Source organism: Melospiza georgiana, chromosome 5, assembly GCF_028018845.1.
Source record: "Melospiza georgiana isolate bMelGeo1 chromosome 5, bMelGeo1.pri, whole genome shotgun sequence".
Taxonomy (NCBI): Eukaryota; Metazoa; Chordata; class Aves; order Passeriformes; family Passerellidae; genus Melospiza; species Melospiza georgiana.
In genome coordinates this window covers 29,139,802-29,160,328 of record NC_080434.1, presented here as the reverse complement: position 1 = coordinate 29,160,328, position 20,527 = coordinate 29,139,802, and the positions used below count along the sequence as shown (strand labels likewise).

At 39.1% G+C, this 20,527-nt stretch overlaps 1 protein-coding gene across 1 annotated transcript in view; it reads left to right on the top strand.

The window, feature by feature from the left end:
- The window catches only part of TTC29 (tetratricopeptide repeat domain 29), a 117,458-nt gene extending 99,663 nt beyond the window's left edge, over nucleotides 1-17,795 (top strand). Inside the window, exons 13-14 of the mRNA XM_058025155.1 lie at nucleotides 7,346-7,464; nucleotides 17,579-17,795. Of these exons, the coding sequence (XP_057881138.1) occupies nucleotides 7,346-7,464; nucleotides 17,579-17,795 (336 nt within the window). The remainder of the gene's footprint in view (nucleotides 1-7,345; nucleotides 7,465-17,578) is intronic.
- Nucleotides 17,796-20,527: the final 2,732 nt, after the last annotated feature.

The following is a 20,527-nucleotide window of genomic DNA, read 5'->3' as shown; positions in this document are numbered from 1 at the left end:
TAACAGTGTTTTGGTTTGAGACTGTTCCTCTCTTATCTAGAAAATAACAATGCTGATCTCTACTGAAGGTCTTCCTTAGTCACCACCATCCCAAGAATACATTTCACCTTTGTGGTGTTCTCTTCTATTCTGTGAGTTCTCATTCAACTTTTGTGTGTGTGTGTGTGTGTGTTTGTTTTTCTGGGGAAAAAAATAAAATGTAATTGTGCTTTTCCCCACTATTTCATTCTTAGGGCCACAAATAGAAATAGGAGAATAATGCAATCTGTGGAGATATGATGCTTGATATCAATGCTCTGTTATTTTTGTGTGTTCATCATAAAATAAACCACTGGGTTAAGTTGTACTTTTATGCCCATACCCTGAAAATTTCCAGCTGTTGTATTTAAAAAATTCTCTCTGATATCTTGGCACCATGAAAGTTCACACTGGAGTTCAGTTTAAAGCCAGGCAGTCATCAGCTGTCCCTAGGTGCAGCGAGGGGATCGAGTTGCTGTTCATGTGCTACAGCAGAGAGCAGCTTTCTGTGTCAGAGGCAAATGAGCAGGATACAGTGATTGCAAAACAGCTGCAACCTCCTGGGCTGTCCAGGGGAATTTCTGACAGGCATGCAACCTACAGATTGACACCCTACTGATTCTGCTTTTAATTGAGACCTATATATTAGAGACACCTCTACCTTCCTTCTTGTATTTTCAAAGTTCAGGGGAAGCTTCCCCAGCAATCAGTGTCAGAATACAACATCATGTGGTTACTGAACTTTTTGTCACCTACTGGTTTTCCCTGTATTGTCTTGTTCGTTACTTTTTTGGAAAATAAAAATCTGTATTGTTAATGAGTATTTCCACTCTTTTTTCCATCATCATCTTTTCACATTTTTGCTGTCTCTTCAGGGTTTTCTTTCACCTTTTCCCTGCAATGCTTTCCTGATAGGGACTTCACTCCTTTTTCTCTCCTCACAGCACTGGTTAAATGATCAGAGAAGTTTGAAGCTTGATTTGATAGTAAAGTGCTGTTTTTTGAATTTAGAGGTAACATCCTAATTGAAATGGGAGTGGAAAAAGAGGCTTATGCAAGCATATTGCTTTAACTTGTCTGCAAAATTAGATATTAGACATTGGAAGAACATTCAAACCTCTTTGGGAAGCAAATTGAGGGAATAGTTCAGTGAATGTGTCCTGGAAGGCTTTGGGTACTTGAGAGAAAGGGAAAGACAGAAATAGTTTGGAATACATAAATGTGGTGACACAGTAGAGAGCTCCAGCACTCAGAAGGAAAGAATTGTATCTTCTGAAAGTTTTACCTGGTAGCCCAAAAAGTAGGGGCAGGGATTTGAAAGAAAACAAAAATAAATCAGTTTGTCATCCTTTGTGTGTCGTTTTTGCCTGGTCTTCAGTTTGTACAGGAGTCCTGAAAGGTTCTAGGCTTGCTGGCTTGTTTTGGAAATTTCAGAATATGCAATGTGTGCTCTGTGGTGTCTTGTGTGAGTTTCTCAAAATTACCTTCAAAGCTAGCATGTTACATTTTTGCCAAGTCATATTTTCTCACAAGTGTATGATGTATGCTTGAATTAAGATGTCATAATTTATTTAAATGTCTGGAAAAAAAAAATCATGTCCTTTTCCAACAGCTTAACTTTTAACCCTTTGTTTCACAGTGTCCTAAAACTGCTGGTTTTCTATTTCCTTTCTGTATATAGTGATGACCTACATTTATTTTAAAAAATACATAGGCATAAATGTAAACTTTGATTGACATTATACCCCCTGTGGTTAATGAAATGACTTGGAAAGTTTTACAAAGTCAGGATTTAGTCCAGACCTGAACCAGTAGTTTGGCTTGTATTAGGTTGTTTGTTTACACTTATTTTTGGTGAATAGGTATGTCCTTAGCAAATATATTATATACAAAACCATGAATTGGCATTGTCTTACTAATTTTAGTTGTCCATTAACAAATCCAAAACTCTTCAAAATAAATCTCTTATTTCATAATTTAAGCTTCTCTACTAAAACTACTTTTAAGATGCCAGTGGCCGTTGTTTGTATTGAATTGTAAATCATTTGTGTGTGAGATTAAACTTCAAATGAAGTTACAAAAAAATATTTTGTTTTGCTAAAGCATTACTTAAAAGCTCATAAGGGAACTGTGTTGTAGCTATTTCTAGCTGTGACCTGTTCCTATAAAATCAGAAAACAAATTTCATACTAAACTTGCCTTTTCACATAATTGTTAATTGTGAAGCTACTTTGCCAATACAAATAATAATTGAATGTCAATATAAAAAGGAAATGTGTATTTGAGATGTCTATGCTTTTGAAATAGGTGAACTTAGTGATCTCTAACCTAACAATGACCTAGAAAACAGTAATTCCTCTTTCTGAATGTCATAATATACCAATTCTTGAAAGAAAAGTACACATAATGGATGCAGGATTGAGATCTTTAGTGTCAGAAAAAAGTAGGAGAGAATATTCCTTTTTTTTCAAGTGGTATTGCTTCTCACTCTGCACTCAGAAAGGGTAAAATCATACAGAAGGAACTAAACACTCATCACAGTGGTCTGATTAGTTTGCATATGGATAAGGTGCAAAAATGAACACTCAGGTTTGGATTAGTATTTGAAAACTAATCTGAAGTGATGTTATTAGCCTATTAAAAATTATATTAACAAATAGCACTACTGGTAAACAAACATGCAGACTGAAGTTCTTACCCAGAAGGAAACGCCCAAAAACTGACTTCTCTCTTCTTTCAAGTGAGCAAATTTTGCACATAGGTTCAAAATGTTTAATTGAATTACTATTAAAATTGAAGTCAATGACTAGAAACAGAATCTAGAGCAAACATGCACTGCAGCTTACCCTAAAGGAAGAAATATTGGGCCAATGAAAGCAACCCATAGAGAATGGGAAATAACAGGCATGTGCTGGCATATTAGGAATGTCTCTTCATAGATGTGCAAGTTTTATTTCACATTGTCCTCACCCTTCTCAATAAGAATGACGGATAGCTTCACTTTGTGATTTCCCAGCTTTTAAGAGTCTATTTTTATTTATTTTTTATGACAAACCTTGCACTTGTTAAATGTAATTTTTGCTTTATGTAACATAGAAAAAAGCACATCTGCAGTATGCTGTCCCATGAATTAACAAGAATGACTGGACATAAGACAAGAAATCCTTTAAAAACATATGTTCACATTAAATATCTGGGCTAGCTCAGTAAAGGAGGTCTTATGGGGTCATTTTTGATGCAGTGCAAGTAAACCATTTCTGCTCTTCTGGAATAGTTTCTTTCAGGTTTATATTGAGCTTGTATAATGACACATTACATAAATAAGAGCTTAGTTTGTACATTAGTCTTTTACATCTTGGATTCTTACTAAATCCTTGTTTTTACTAACTTGATGCTTAAGAGATATTGATTTCTGCTCCGCATGCCTATGGTGTTTATTTTGATATGTCTGGGATTAAAAACTAAATTAACACGCATAATCAGTTTTCTTAGAATTAAAAAGGGTGCTTTGGTACCTTTGGTTACATTCTTTTGAAGAAAAAGGAGAGCAGAAGAGATGTGATAAAAAGGGATCAATTTATTCAATCACTGGGTATAAAAACATTAGCCCTGGGAAAGGCCCTTCCTCTAAGAGCTTTAGCTGCCCAGTCTCACTTGTGTGGCACAAAATAATTTGCATTTTTAGAGAAAATTCACATCTTCTGCGAGCTCTAGTGAAACATGAATAAATTGCTTTCTTTTCCTCTTTTTCTGATTTTATAAAGCTGAATCCATTAGGGGCTGAGTCAAACTGTAATGAAAGAAAGGCAACAACTGAGATGATGGAAACCCTGGATTAGATTTCTTAGTAGTCCAAGCCCAGCTGTCATGGCCTACATGTCAAGTTAGTACTCTTTGGGGAGGCCTGGCAGTACATGTGAATATTTTTCTTTAACTGCTGTGTTACAACAGGTCTCTAAAGCAGCTAGGAATTAAACAGAGATGCAGAGATTAAGAATTAAATAGAGCCACAGCAAACATTCCACCAGGGAGACTTGCAGTGGGGCAAGTAAACCTTCCCAGGGCTATTCCCCACTGCCATGCCTGGCAGGCTCCCCTGTGACCTGGAGACTCTGAAACCTCCAAGTGGGGCTGTCTTATTGCAATTTATAGCAATGGATTTTGTCTGTTACACCTTGTGAGCTTTGCTATGAGGTAGGACCGTGTTTTGATCAGAACATACAGCTCCTAGCATGGATTTTAAGCCAGTGACTGTTTTTATAAGGAAGACCTGGCGTCAAAGCACCAAACATTCACCTGATTACAGATTGATGTTAAATTATCAAATTACTGGTACCCAGAGTCTCCTACCTAGTGCTTGGAATTTATCCAACTTCCAAAGAGACTCTCACATCCTCCCATGAAGGGGCATGAAGGCTCAGTCAAGTGCCCCGGTCTGTAAAGGATTCAGACACCTGAAATCATCTCAAGTTCACCATTCACTTTGTGAATTTGGGGAAATCATTATATTTTCAACCCTAAGATAATCTTATAACAGATTTCCTCAATTGTGGGAACAGTTTATAAAAAAAATAAAATCTGCCAGAATCCCTATCAGACTTGTGCTCTGGGGGAAAATTCCTTTCTTATTTCTCAGCTGATGGCTTTGCATGATTTCTCTCATCTTAGGAAAGCATTTCAAACCAGCAGCAGCTGGTATCTGCCTGCTCTTCCACTGGTGCCTTTGTGAGGGACAGAATTGAGCAGCAACACCTAAATAATCCTGTTCCTTTTTCTCCCCTTGTGTTGTGGTTGTGGACAAGATCCAAAAGAAGCCAGGTCGCCATTGCTGCTCTCCTTCCCATGCCTCCCCTCAGCTCTGTTAAGTGTCTGCCACACTGGGAGTACCTGCTGGTGACTCTCTTCACTGTGGTTAAGGAGTAGAATGGGAGGGGACATTTTTTACTTCACTTAGACATTTTGCTTTCCTACTTCTAATCTCTGCTGTTCCTTGAGCAAAACAGTGTGACTGGTATGGCATAATTCAAAGTGAATTTAAAATTTCCGAAGTCAAATGTTTTCAGAAAAGATCTGTTTTGAAGCAATTTGGCAAAGCTGACATAACCATGCTAACTTCAGTGAGCCTGCATTGGCTGCATCAGTTGAGAATTGGACCCAGACTAGCCAGAGCATTTATTTTTAAATTCTAGCTTCTGCTGCTTTTTCTTAAAAGTCTCTGTAGTTCTCTAACTTTCTAAAGTAGCTCACAAGTCTTGTGCTACTGCTAATAAAACAGAAAATCCATTTCCATTTTTCAGTGTAATCTTTTTTTCATGTGAATCTATTTCTCATCAAAAGAAGCGAGTGACTGGCGTGAAAGCTGGAGCTCTCTACTTAGCTGTAAAGACAAGCCTTGGTCTTTCAAGTTGTCACACGTTGTCTGGGAGAGCCTGGCCATAAATTCAAAAACTAGGAGGGAGAAACTAAACACCCTGTGTTGCTGTGGCCAGCAAAAGTATTGTTCCCAATGTCTGGTGAGGAGAATTATGTCTGATTTGTAATTCCGTTTTCTCAATCTGTTGCTAAAATCAGCAACAAAAGCTGAGACAAAGGGGATTCTCCCAAGTGCCCATGGGAGAGGTATGTCCTATAGGATACCAGTGTCAGCATGGTCACTGCAAGGACCCTGCAAAACCAGAACTTTCATTTCCAGCAGCTGTTTTTGTTGGTTATTTTTAAAAGATAAGTAGGAGCACTTTTCTTCTCAGTCACAAGAAAATTGATACTTCCATAAAGGATTCCATACCTTCCTTTTAAAGAACGTCATCTTCCAGACACTTCCCTACATCTCCTCAGGCAGAGAGGATGCACTCATGCCTGGGGTGCCTTAGAAGATGTAAAGCTAAAGTCAGGTAAGGAGAAAAAAAATCTCCATGGCGTTCCTTTTTTTTCTTGTAGCAGATGCATTGCTGGGATTTCTCTGCTTTGCTGGCTTCTAGTTCTGCACCCAGATGATACCTTTGGCTAAGCTCATGGAAGACAGTTTCCCAGGCAAAAAAACCTGCATTATAGAGACCTTAGATGATAAACAGTTTGCAAGCCATCAGACAGAGAGATGGAGGTGGAGATCACTGGAGATGCTGAAACTCTCAGCCATGAAAAAGTGCTCTTACAAATGTAATTCTAGAAGGGCAGGTAAACTTTTAGAGACCAGAAAACAGCAGAGCCAATCCAAAACATAAAGAATGAGAGCTGCAGAACAAGAAACTCTTAACAAAATTACACAGGATGCTCATCAGAGGTAAGGCAAAAAGAACTAAAATCAGAGATATTTAAGTCAGAGCAGTCTGATACTGTATTTGAACCTTGGTATGATGACAGCATACAGTTAAGCAAGAGGACGTCTTAAGTAATCTGTGTTTCCCAGCTTTCCTCCCCTGAGACACCTTTAAGGAACCTGAATTTCAGGGAAAGGAGTGCTGACCACTCTGTGACAGCCAGGTCCTTTGAAGACACATCAAGCTGCATATTCAGAAATAAATATTACACCCTGCCAGTGAGCAGCTCTTCTGCTCAGTGTTCAGCTCAGTGGGTAGAAGATGGTATTCACAAAAGGCAGGCACATGAACTGTCCTACTGTGCTGTCTTGTAGGTTTTAATTGTGTTTTTATACCGAATATTTAACAGATAAAAAGCACTATGTCTGAGTAAAGGAAAAAGGATGAGGTTTTATGTGTAGTCATACACAAAAGTTGCACAGTATACGCAAAAAGTAAATTCTCCAGCAGAATATTTAAATTTGCACTACCAAGACTGTAGTGAACTGGGGGAAGACAGCAAGAATTTTTCAGTGTGGTAGCTTTGTTATGAATTGGTGTCAGAATTGTAACTGTGCTTGAAATCTGTGTTTTCACAGCTACTGTACTTTGTTTATTTACTGAGCAACCAATATACCTGGCTTCATTTTTTTCTTTTTTAAGTGAAGTAGCCATGATAATTCTGCACACAATTTAGGAACAAATATGCTGCTTCTGTTATGATCAATATGTTGTCAGAAACATCAGCCATTTACTGCTTCTTTGAGAGTAGATTTCATTCATAACTCTAAAGATGCGTGTTAAAACTTTGATGCAGTATCATTGAGATAGACACATTTCTGTAAAAGTCTATAGGAATGCCTCTAAAATACTGGTAGATGTTCTTTGAGACAATAAACTGCCTCTTCTGTGAGCAAGGTAAGGGTTTCCTTTCATATGGATTTCTGAGTAGATTTCAGGCTCAGTCTTTAGTGATAGGCAAAGGTAGAAGTAATAGAAGTGTTTTTATACTCCTTGTGTGTTCTCACCAGCTCCTCAGGGTAACCAAGAGCAAGTTTGGCTTCTACCACAAGAGCAAGCAGACATCCTTTGCTCAGAAGTTTGCTCAGCAGGTCCCCCCAGGACTTGTCCTGCCTTTAGGAGACAGCAAGTAGGTTGCAGTTGTGACTATTCTGCATCTGGATGGGGACTGAAAGAAAGAAACCCTTCTCTAGGCCATTTGGGAATTCTGCTTTGACTGTGGAAACTTTGATTAACCAGCTGGGCAGATGCTCATCTGCTTTGTGCTGCTGGAACACTTTGCCTTTGACTGAGAATGTTTCAGGACACTAAATGGCAAATACAAAGTCGAGGCAGAGACAAGATGCTGTCCTGAAATTTTAGGCTAATAGTTTGGATTTATTGTAGAACTTGTTGACAGTAAAGGTAAAACTATAAGCTAAAAACTGGCAGCAATTTTGTCCAGGTTTCCTCATGTTTGAAGTGATGATCTTGATGATTGTTTTCCAAAGCCGATTTTTCTGTGTCGCCAATATTTGTGTAGAATTTTTGTGATCTCTAAGTTCCAGATACACAAAGGACACAGTGTCATATTTTGGCCTTGAGAAAAATCTCTGGTTTTCTATCTACAATCAACAATTTGACCTGATAGGGCTGTTATTTAAAATTGATATTCAACAAATGGTTTGAGCAAAAGATGTCACAGATGAATGTATAACAATGCACAGAACTGAAAAAGATAAGATCAAGAGAGATTTCCATTGTTGTACAAATGTCTGGAACATGCCCAAACTATGTAAGAGAGGAAGATTAATTTGTCTGAGAACTGCTGAATATGAGTAAGTAAACAATAGAAGTTATTAGTCAGGGAAAAATTCATATTCCTGTTAGGTTTCCTCACCCAAACCAGAAAAACTTTGCACTTTTGTTATAGTGCCATAGTCTGAGTTGGCTCTTCAAAAGCTTATAAAATAAATTCTGCTTCTCATTCATAAACTTGCCCATCTGTGAAGCCTTTATTCAGAGAAATCTACCTGCTCCAGTGTTTGCTGTAGTTCACTAAAGGCTCCCATTTGTACTCATAAAGACTCATTCATTGCCCTGAATAATATATATGGTGTGCTGAAAGAGAACCAACTCTTGCTTTTACAATCTAAATTAAACAACTTTGTCTAATAAAAGCAGCACTGTCTCACTTCCAGTAGGCCATAAGCCCTAAGGGTCTTGTATTTGTGTGTTTATTATTTATTTATTTTTGCCAAATTGTCCTTCAAGGATCCGAAAGCTGAGAGAACTGAGCCACTTAAATAGTTTCTTTCTCTGCCTGCTTAGAAAGACAGAGGCAAGCATGGGCAAAACTGTACTGAAGCAAATACTCATCCATAAACTTATTCTAAAATGCAATTGGATGATCTTCTGTCTTTTTCTCAGTCCCACCTTCTAACCTTCCTCATCTTGAGAGTCCATCTCTATTATGTGTGGCTTTTCCAAATGCCCATGATTAATAACTGCCGTGATTCATTAGCCTGTGTTGTTGGCAGTGTTTCCCAATGGGAGCATTTGCTATCTAGGGATAGTCCATGATTGCTCTGCCTCCTGCAACAGTAAGATGCTTTCAATCTAATGCTCTCTCCATGTTTTAGCATAAAATAATATTAAGGCATCCACATAATGGAACTGTCTGAAGATCCATTTTATTAAGCACTGGAAGAAAATGTGTGTGTGTGTTTGCATGTGCAAGGGAAGCGGAATCAGCAAACCTATTTCACCAGAAATGTCGTTTCTGCGAGGGTTTCATATAAAGACACAGCTATTTTGAAGTGTAGTTCTTTAGCTGTGAGCATGAAAAAATACTCCACAGCCAATATCTTACCTAGTGCAATTAACTTACTCAAATTATATACAGCCTATTCGAAGAAGGAAAAATGGGAAACAGAGGTAGGTTTATTGTACTTATTCCATTTTGTGGGTATTTATTTTAAATGCAATCTACCTTCAAGTACAGAGCTGTGCTGCTCTTAAAAGATTGCTGCTTCAAGTTGCTCCACATACCTTAACATAGCATGGACACTTTTTACATTATATGATCAACTTTTTGACAGTGCAGGGCCAGCACAGCTAATGGAATAATAGCCTGCAGGGTCCAGCTAAATGATATACGAATATAATCAACCTTTGTGATGACTATTCAAAAGTAATCCCTTTAGCTTTCAACTGCAACATATATTTCAACCAGGCAAAGCCATATGAAGAAAATCTCTGCAGACTTCACTGATACAATATGGCCTTCATATCCCCACAGTGTGTTTGCTGCTCACAGTGAGTTTTAAATTTAAGGTAATGGCTACTGTATATTCATGTGAGCATAGAACAATACCTTTGATTTGTTGGAGAAATGTTACATTAGCTACCAAGGGCCCTATTCAGTAAACTTTGACACAACCCTTATATATGGTTTACTGCTTATTCTAAATGGAATGGGCCTGATAGAAATGGTTTGCATGCCCAAATTGTACAAATTCATTAATCTTTATATTAATGAAATCTCCAAGTACAACTCCCTCCATTCCATGAGAACCAAGTCAGAAAACATGGTTAAACAGGTAGGCCCAACATGCTTCTAAAAGGCATTGCATCAATTTTCATGTTTCAAGACAGAAAAATACCTCAGGAGATCATCTGCAAGTATGGGATGAGCATGTTGTTTGCAGTCATATTATTTTCTGCTCTATCTGTATTCCTACACCATTACATCATTCTTCAGATTATATAACTCAAAGCAGCTGTGTGACCTTTAAAAAGGCAAGTAAATTTTAAAATACGATAATGGGTTCTATCTCATCAGATGTGTATCATGGTAAGACATTGAGATAGTCTTGCTTTCTCTCACTTTTGTGACAAAACATGCAGTATTGGCTAGGGGTGGATCTGAATACATGTAAGTAACTCTGTTAAAGGAAAATAGATGTCATGAAAATGCTGTGTTGCCTTGTATTACAACTTTTGTATGTACACTATAGTCAGAGTTCAGTCTCATCAACAGGAGTTGCAAATAGGGCCTTGTTTGTGTACAGGCACTTGAATCCATGTGAGAACATAACAACATGGTACCACATCTTGTTTGAGGTGATGTGTTGGAGGATTCTGCTTAAGCAGGTGAGCTGTAGTGGAGGAGTAGGAGAGCCTGTGGGCTTTCCCTCTATTTGTTTGCCACGGCACTTCTTGAGCCCACAGGAAACTGCTGCATCCTCAGCATCCTGCAGCAGGGAATTCCAGTGATGAGGTGGCAGTGCACAAAGTCCTTGCTTTGTATCCTAGCCCACCACCTCCCACTTTCAGTAGACCCTACCTCATTTTTTTTATTTGGAAAACACAGTGAAAGAGGGTTTCTGGGTCACCTCATGCTTGCTATGCTCACTCTTGTCATCTTCTCAAAAAAAATTTTTTTTCAAACTAGTTTCAGCTGAAACTATATACCTGAAACAATAATCCTCTTATGACTTCATCACTTCATGGAGCTTTCAGTGGAATTCTTGTTTATTAAAGTCCAGCAGTCTTTGAATAATGCAAACTTTGCATTTGAATGGATTCCCATCACACAGGCATGCAGTCTCAGGTGTTGTCTGTTTCATTTTCTTTATAATCTTTTGAGAGAATGGTGCCTAAAATTCCTGTCTTCTCTGGAGTTAGTTGCAGCTTCAATCTTTGTGGATGTGGCCTTCTTTCTTTTGTATGGCTTTTCATTAGTCATATAATGTAAAGGAGCTGCAGTCCTTCATTGTTTTCTCCCAAAAACATCATGAAATAATAAGATTTTTAGAAGTGTAGCATTCTGTAGATACACACATGAAAACAGGAGGAACAGAGATGCCAATTCTAGCTGCACTGAAAATCCAACCAGACAATTTTAATTATATTTTATCAACAGCAGTGGTAATCTGTCAGGGACATCCTATTATGATTAATTATATTTACATTCTATTAATACATATTAATGTTATCTCCACATTTTGCACAATAAGATGAAAGGAGAATGCTTGATGGTATGATCTGTGGTGGTATATATGTATTATCATTATGAATATGAGATGCTTTTATTGTTTCCAAATAGCATAGGCCAAACAAATGCCAAGAAAACATTTATGGCTCAGTATTCCATCAGTTATCCTTGATATGCTTAATATGTGCTGGAAGGGCAGAGCTGTTAATCAGCCAATAATAGCTTGGTGCCCAAGTGTGAAGGCAAAAGGCCGAAAGGTGCACAAGAAAAGCAATTTCTGCTGTAAGTCCCCATCTGTCATGTGCACATCCCCACTGTCTCTTGCACGTGTCAGTGTCTGTAGCTGTCAGAGACACATTTTTCTGTGTGTTTGCCTGGAAATACAGATGTTGCTGTACCCAGCCAATCTTTGCACCACCTTTCCACCAAAGTGCATCCACTGGAAAGAGCAGCAACACTGCACTGGTGTGAAGCTGGGGTGGGACAGTGCAGTTCTGACCCCTGTGAGCACTTCAGGGCTGCTTGCCACAGGCTGAGTTTCTAAACCAAACCAAGCCATGCAGGTTTTATTAGATTTTTTTTCATTTAAGGCTTGGTCTGCTAGGAAAGGAATTCATTTACTTTAAGCCTGGTTTCAGAACGTGTTACATGGAATAACTGCGTTGTTAAATACAGAGTAAACCACTAACACACACACTGCCCTCATACAAAATGAGACTCCATAGGGAAATGGCAATCCTCAGATATTTTTCATAGATTTACTTACCCTGTTCTTACTTGCATACAACTATGGATAAAGTCTGAGTTAGCAACTATACTTAATAAAAAGCTGTGAAATAACAAAACAGAAATTTTATTGAGTCGTGAGTCGTGCAGTAGTTTTAATCTGTTCCAGACATTGTACCAGCAGAGACACTGCTTCAAGCATTATTTTTAAGCCCCACCAGCATGATGATTTATTTTGGCCACAAGTTAAATTACAATGCCAAACAAACACTGTTGGTATTGCTGTGACTGAAAGCTAAAGTCCAGTTTTAGGCATCACTGTACAAAGAGGTAGTGACAAATTGAGGAGCATCCAGTTAAGGAAACATGAGTTCCTTTCAAATATTGAAGTGACAGTGTTTTCTTAGCCTCCAAAAGAGAAGATTACAGAAAGGAAAATAGTCTCTCAAGCTCTAAGGAGTTATTCTGAAAGAGGGCTGCTCTCCATTGTTCTTTGTGTCTGCAAAAGGTAGAACAAGAGAAAAATGAGTTTAATTTGCAATAAATATTTATCTTAAGTATTAGGGAAGAAATGGAGCAATAAGGCTTTGAAGCACTGAAACAGAGAGATTAGGGATGTTGGGAAACAGCCTTCATCAGAAGCCTTGGAGAATAGATGTCAGGGATGGACTGGATAGATCTGTGCGCTTTCTTCATTTGAGGAGGTGAAGCAGATCAGTGGTTCCCAAAATAAGGAACAATGCCCCAGGGATGGTGTAGGTGGAATGAGGCAGAGGAAAATGTGTTGCTGGAGAGTCCCTGAGAAGAGAGCAGGAAGTGCAGCCAGGAGGTGGGAGTTTGGTGTGGAAACAGAGTGAGGGAGGAATGAGACAGCATCACGGGAGCAAATGAACTCTGTGACTGTCAAGAACTGCAGAGTCAAGCCATGGCCTCCCAGCCACCTGTTCCCTGATCACATCCCATGAGGAAGACCCCACTGAGAAGTCACAGCCTTCTCTTGCTTCCTGCCTTGCTCCATTCCTCCTCCTGCCTGCCATCTTTCAGTGCTCTGTTGGCCATGGTCTTTCCCCAGATGTATCTCCCTTGTTGGCTCCCCAGCTGGTCCCACCCAGATCTGTCCTGTTAATGAACTGCTGCACAGGAGTATGAGAAATGGGACCAGAAACCCCTGTCAGTTCCGTGTTTCTAGAATTATATCTTATGTGACTCACCTTTGTGATTTTTAGATTTCCTTTTCTTGTGACTTTTTTCCGTAGGTCATGTTTTTCAATTAATCCATTTAGGCCTTTTAACCATTAGAAGTGTTTTAAGTCTAAAACACTCATGCAGTTGTTTTTTTTTTTTATAACAGAACACGGTAAAGAAACAAGTGCCTCAAAGCATCTGTGAGCCTCTGTTCAGGACATCAGTTCAAGACCTTCCTGGTACAGTATTTGCTCTTAATCCACAGACTTTATACCAATCTGCTGATTTTTACAAAATGTCATTGCTATCAATACTTAACCTGATTTTGACAGGCAATTACACATCATCTCTGCATTACTATGTCTAAATAATTATATTTTTTCTGCTCATAAATGAATGAATTCATGCTTCCCTCAGTTTTTTACACATATTCCCAGTTTTAGAATTTAATTGCCTTTGATCGTGTAATTACTTTTAATTTACAGAAATAAGCCTTTGAGACAGAAACAAATCTGATTAATTAGATGCCAACCCCAAATATAAAACATGTAGATATTGATGTATATACATAAACTTCTGACATTTTAGTATTTTTCTATTTGCTGTTTTTTGTTCTAGAGGATGCCTGCTTATTGACAGAGAAGCTGATGTATAATGAGTACAAGATCCTTGAAGAGTAGTGCAACAAAGGAAGAATTTCAGATAAGGTTTTGTTATTAAAATGCTATTATTAAAAAAAGCATCTGTCATTTAAATAAATTGTTTTAAAAGACAAAGAGTCATAGAATAGAAAGTTTTTACTTTGTGCTCCCATTTCTTAATATCTTCCAAAGTGTCAAGATCCTCCTGTTAAGATATTAAACATGAATGGGAATCCAAGATGCTTGATGCCTTGTGAGATCAGGTTCCAAATATGTCTGGAGAGTTTTCTGTAAATCCCAGATTGTGGTCCCTGTCAGAAAAACTTACTCATAGAGCTACCAGTGATTTTAGCATGTGTGTAATGGTTGGGCTTCAGCTGTAGCTGAAACAGAACAGATCCAGCCTGGGTGGGACACTGTGGTGCAATTTTGATCCAATCCATATCACAGGTTGGACTCAAAACACACCCAGGGTTGTTTAAAATCCATCTGGATGCAATCCAGTGCCATGTGCTGAGGGATAACCCTGCCTGGAGGTGGGACCAGATGTGGTCCCTCCCAGCCTGACCCATTCTGTGACTCTGCACTTCACACCATCAGGTAAACTAAAATTCTGCTTAGGTTCTTTCTGGTAAATAATCTGAAGCACTGATTTTGGAGTCTGTGTAAAAAATTGTGTCCGGTTTTGAGCTGATGAAACTCCTGACAGTGGGTTCCCCACATGACCCACTGACATCTGTGGTCTTCACAGTCCTCAAAGCCTGCTGCTATTGCTGTTGGCATTAGCAAGAGTTAGAGGACAGAATTTGGAAGTTATCACTTTGCACAATACAAATAAAACCAGGATTTGGAACCTTTGAATTTTATTTAGAAAATTAGTGATTTATAATTTCATATATTAGAAAACCCCTTCTTTTAAACTAAACAAAGAAAGCTTTATCACTCCCAATAGCCAACCATTCCTTTCTTTCAATGGAGGTTTCCAGACTCAGAGTTTGTAGCAAGGTCCATTAGACCTATAATCAGGTTTTGTGATGGTGTTTGAGCAAGCATTAGCTTTTGCCATAGTAATAACTCAAGTCACAGTTTTCTTCAGGATTGTAATCCGAGTATTTGGTTGACATGTGGCAATAGGGTTTCTCCCTGTAAAAGAGTAGTAAAAATGTATCATTAACCAGCTCTTATTAGACTATTTTTGATCCAAAATGCTGTATACATGCAAATTAAATACGAATAGCTCAATAATTTTATTATTTTGTTTATAGGTCTTTATTGTCTGAACACCATGCTTATTATAACAATGTTAATTTAGAAGGCTTTTGCAAGGCTCAAAAGTTGTATAGAAATATTCCCACATGCAGTTATGCACACACATACGCAACAAATCTCTTTGCTGAGTGTTAAAATTAGGTAAAAAATTTATGGAAACCAGAAAGAGAAACAAGACTACAAATTAAATATAAACATCTGTATTGTTTATCCCTTAATTTTCCCCCTTATGTTTTAATAGTATTGATATGAAATAAGAAAAGCATTCTAAAACCAGCACAATTTTTCAAATTATATCTTAAAATCCTGTTAATCTACAAGCTCTTCTGATCTCTGTAAGTATAACATTAGACTGCTAATTTTGGATATTTGGAACTTCTTTTATCAAAATATTGTCAAAAGAAATGACACAATTGAATTTGGCCTTCATAGTAAAAAAAAATAAGTACATAACATAAACTACGCCAATGTTCTAGAAAAGACAATTATCAATTTATCAAGGGCAAGTTTCTAAATTCTTATTGTCATTTAACCCCATGTTCATTTCTGCAGGAACTGAAAATTCTGGTTTTGTGTCTCAAAAGTTTTTGTGCAGTTGTGTTATGATTGTCACTATTTTTTGCCAATCTGTGCTCATTACTACATGATAACTCTGATATGCTTGTGAAAAATGGTATGAATTAATCCCCTAGAGCCTTAACTCTCCCATACTTTTCAACACTTTTTCATCATGCAGCTTTTGATAAAAATAAGGGAAAATTTATCATCCTATAGCAATGTAAGTGTGAGTTCTGTTCTTGAAAGTCAGGAAGCTTTGGGAGAAAATTGTGTTTATTGTGCAGATTGTGTTAAATATACCTGTCTGCCATCCCAGGAACAGTTTGTCCGATGAGTAACTCAGTTTGACAGAATGCAGGCTTTGTTCAGCCCCTTGCAGACCTTTTCAGTGGGAAAATGAAGGCTCTTCCCCCTTCAAATTAGTGGGGCCAGGAGGTTAGGCAGGATGTTGTTTGGACAGGATCCTGGAATAAAGCCCTCAGCTGCTGGGAGCAGTCAGAGCTGCAGAGCTCACAGCAGCACCTCACACACACCCCAGCTGACAGCACAGTGCTCACTGCACTTGGCTGAGGTTCCACCCAGTGCTGCTGCAGAAGGAAAGTCACCTCTCTGAATTAGCAGAGCTCTCCCAACATCCCTTCCCTTTGCTGATCTCTCATCACAGCCCTGCTCGTAAGATCTGTGGGGATCAGAGCTCACATTGGTGTAATGGAGCTTCTGCTTTTTGTCTCTTTGCATGAGAGGTGCTTTAATTCCTTTAAGGAGCTCCTCTTATGGAGCACAGTTATTCTCCACCCTGACTCCTTCTTTTGCAATCCTTCCTCCAAGTTTTACCAGAAAGCAATTTTACCTGATTTGCCTGAGAAAGCAATTTTACCTGATCAGTTTTACCTGATCCCTGACCCTTAATTTGCAATCAGGAAGGAGGACTTGTGAGAGACTAAGGATTGCAGTTTACAATTTTCTCTGTGCTCTCAGAAATCACAGGCAGAGTTGACTTTAGTTAGGAAAGCAAGCAGAACAATTTAGCCTGTAATGCTAGTCTATTTCAAACCGGAGATTTGTCAAACTTATATAGCAATGAATATCTGAATAGTTCTGAAGTGTAATGTCTGTAAAATCTACATTTTGTGGGCACCTAGGATATGTTAGGCTGGCAATTAAGGTGGCTTTTTTGAGTAGGGTTTTAGTAGGTTTCACTGTGGATGTATCCAATGGTATTGACTAACACTTTGTAGCAGAGAGGAAGGTTGTATCTCAGAAAGGATTCTGTTTATAATTATGAAAAGCATGTTTTCTAACCATTAATAGGGCGTATCTTGTTAATTATGATGATGTATAAGGTATTTCACCTGTGATGCCATTTAGAAAATTAATGTTTGAGTCACAGAAAGGTCATTGCCATTCTGGAAGGAATCCATTCATCTCTAAGTAGGCCATCCAAATATAGACTAAGAAATACTCTATATATAATTACCTGGAAATAGATGGAATAAATAAGATTGATGATAGGTATTAATAAAGCCACATGTTAGTTTCCTCCTAGGAAAAATAGATTGGAAGAAGCAATAATATACATGTAAAAATGCAAGAAATAGGTTAAAATCTTGAGTAGTTCTATGAGGTGCAGCTATTACTCATGAGGTAAGAACTCAGCCCTCAGAAGTGATGTGCATCAAGGACTTTATCCTGAGATTCAGGCAGGTATTTCTGAAGACAGCTCCTACAAAGAAGAGAATGAGGACTTTTTTCTTTTTATTTTTTTTTAAACAAACCGGAGTCTTGTTTGACTTCATAATACCTCTATATTTGCCACACAAATGCTTACAAGTAGATAGAATGTGTGTGCTGTCTTTGAAGATAAACATGTTCATGGGTATTTCCAGGTGTGAGCCCTCTTTTGACACAGGCCTGGAGTCTCCAGGAGCTGAGGAGGATCCTGGGGGGGACAAGTCTCAAGTGATGCCAGCAGCTGCTCATTCTCCAGCTCAGTTCTGCAACTTGGTCTCCTGCAGCATGGGAGATGTGGGACAGAAAACCAACATCCAGCAGATTTTCAGTAGCACATGGGCGAGCCAGAGACTGGGAACTGGAGCATCCTAAGAGGATTGAGGAGTGTCTGGGAGTGGCAGTAGCTCCTGACTCCTGCTCAGCTCTAAGCCCAGATAGGATTGAGATCTCCTACACCTGACAGACAGATGAGAGGCAGCCCTTGTTCGTGGGAGGCAGCTTTTCTAACTGCACATCCAGGCCCTCATTTGGGACATACTCAGCCATATAGAGAGGTAAATCAGCTCGGAAAGGCTGCTGCCTCCTGCACTGAGCTGTTCTATCCCGGGCAACATTGCTCCTGGTCTTCCTGGACTGTCAGAAAACATTGTCCCAGCTGGCCACACGTTCACAGTTTACAATTGTAGTGACTTAAATCTGGACTTAACCATAGCAATGCCTTTAAAAACACCTTCAAAGAGCCCTCCCTGAAGCCCAGTGGTCACTGTTATTTTGCTGTTTGCTTTCATAAGAGCTGTCTGCCTCCTGGCTCCTCAGTGTCACTTGGCTGAGGAAATCAGACACTCTCTTTCCACACAGGTACCAGGAGAAAATGTTTCCTTGGCACTGATGGCTGCTTGCAGTACAGATTGAACCAAAATTTATTTATGATAAGGGAAGTTCAGGATTACCTGCTTTCCACCTCCTGGTTGCTTCTCCCTCACAGCAACCCCTTTAACTTTAACATTCAGAATTGCAATGAGCTTTCACATCTGCTGAGCCTTGGTACTCTCAGAGGAGCTCTCTGGTATTAGAATATTTTGATGAATTAGGGCTTTGCTTTTACTTTGCCTCTACAAACCTCTGTTCTTGGAGGGAAACATCACCAACACACTCAGGTTCTGCACTGCTTTTGGCAGAAACATGAACACCCACTCAAGACTTGCACTTACACACACACACACACACACATACACACCAAACCACCTTGGAGCAGGTGATGTTTAATCAGCGTCCCTGGCTGGGGTTACTCATACAAGTCCTGTTCGAAGGTTATCTCCTTCTTCCTGACTAGAAAATTCAGGATAGTGGGACTTGCCTAGACAATAACTTTCTGAAACTATCTCTGCCACAAAACTTCATAGTCTATACAAAGTAAGTTAAAAAACAAGCTGTAAAGGTGAGGAAAGTAAAATTAAAAAAACTAAACTAATGTATTTGCAAGAAGTATGTTTGCCTCAGTCACCCTCTCTGTTTCTCCTGGATCCCATGTCCCACTGTAGGGAGCTGGAGTATTTCCGTCACTGAGACAATGCACTTTCCCTTGAAAGCTGCTGGGTTTAATCTCACCATCAGATGCTGGGATTCATTTCTGCAGTCCCTGTTGTACATTTCTTAATATCAGACAAGAGTGAAATATCTTCAGGACTGTGAGACTGAAGTTAACTATTTTTTCAAAGGAAAAAGGTGCTGGAAATATATAGTGGTCTTCATCAGCTAAAAGACTCTCTGGAACCAAACCCAGGCTCATGAGCCTGCTGTGATGTTGACCACATGAGCCAGGAAGAGGCTTTTGCCTCTAAAATAGAGTGAGCTTGGTTCAGTCTAATCTCAGGCATAAGTCAGAGCTGTGTTCAAGGAAGACAAGAGGAAGCTCTTCTACTTTTTCCTCTGATTTCTGATCCTTTGAAGACCATTCCAGGTGTGTGCTAAAGCTCCTTCCTGTGACAGCTCTCCTGTAACAGAAGGACAGGTCAGCTCTTGACTTCTGAAGCAAAGGCTTCAGCGTCTTCACAGGTGTTGCAAGCTGAAGTAAAAGCCTGCATGTGGCAGCTCTGAATTATGGGTCACCATACCTTTCCTGATCTCTCTACTGGGGCCTTTTGAATTTCTACCTTGAAATCATCTTCAGCACCATTGAAGTGCAGATGTTGGTAACAGCACTATGAGCTGAAAAGGTTTATTTCATAGTTTGATGTGGTCCTGCCATCTTTAGCTGTTTTTTTGCCTCCCTGCATGATGATCACTCATCTGGGTAAGTACTTAGCATGTTTTGTCTGGTTTGCCATGGCCAGTCCTTGGTTAGGACCTTGATCCTATTTTCTTACCATTTTCCACATACTGCATTGCATCATTAAAAAGAAATAAATCTTTTTTCAGGTAGGTGGATATTCATAGCAGACCTAAGTCACAATCTCACCCCCCAGCTAGAAGGCTTTCTGTTGACACACAAATACAAATTACAGTAAATTATCTGATCTTTTTGAGCCTACTGTATCCTTTCCCCATTTGCTCTTTCTTCCCCACTTCTTTCTGACCTTAGACCCATTTTTTCCCTTCTTCACCTTTACTCAAAGTCTCCCCTCTGTCTCCACAGTTGCAATGCTTCACAGCCTTCCTTCATTTTATCCTTGCTGCTGAATGAAGATGTGATACAGATGAGATGTAAAAATGAGGAGCTCTTTCAAATTAAGATGTAAAAATGAGGAGCTCTTTCAAATTTGCTGCAAACATCTTAGCTGTAAAAAGTCCCTTACATCCTCAAGAGAAACAAAGGTACTTAATCTGGAATGTCACTGATCTCTGGACATCAGCCTGCTGCTGAATGCCTTCCAAACTCTGCCATTCCACAACTTGATTGGACCTCCCAGAAGTTCCCCTTCAGGCCTGGCTGTGAACTGTGCAGTCCTGTGTACTGGAACAACCCCAAGTGGCAGAGCTTTTACCCAGGATCATCCACGACTGCTTCCCCATTAATTCCCTCTGTCTGGAAGCACCCTGATGTCTCCTTAATAGGGCTTAGCATTATTTATGGCAATTTACAGGTGTGCTGCTAAGGATGGAAC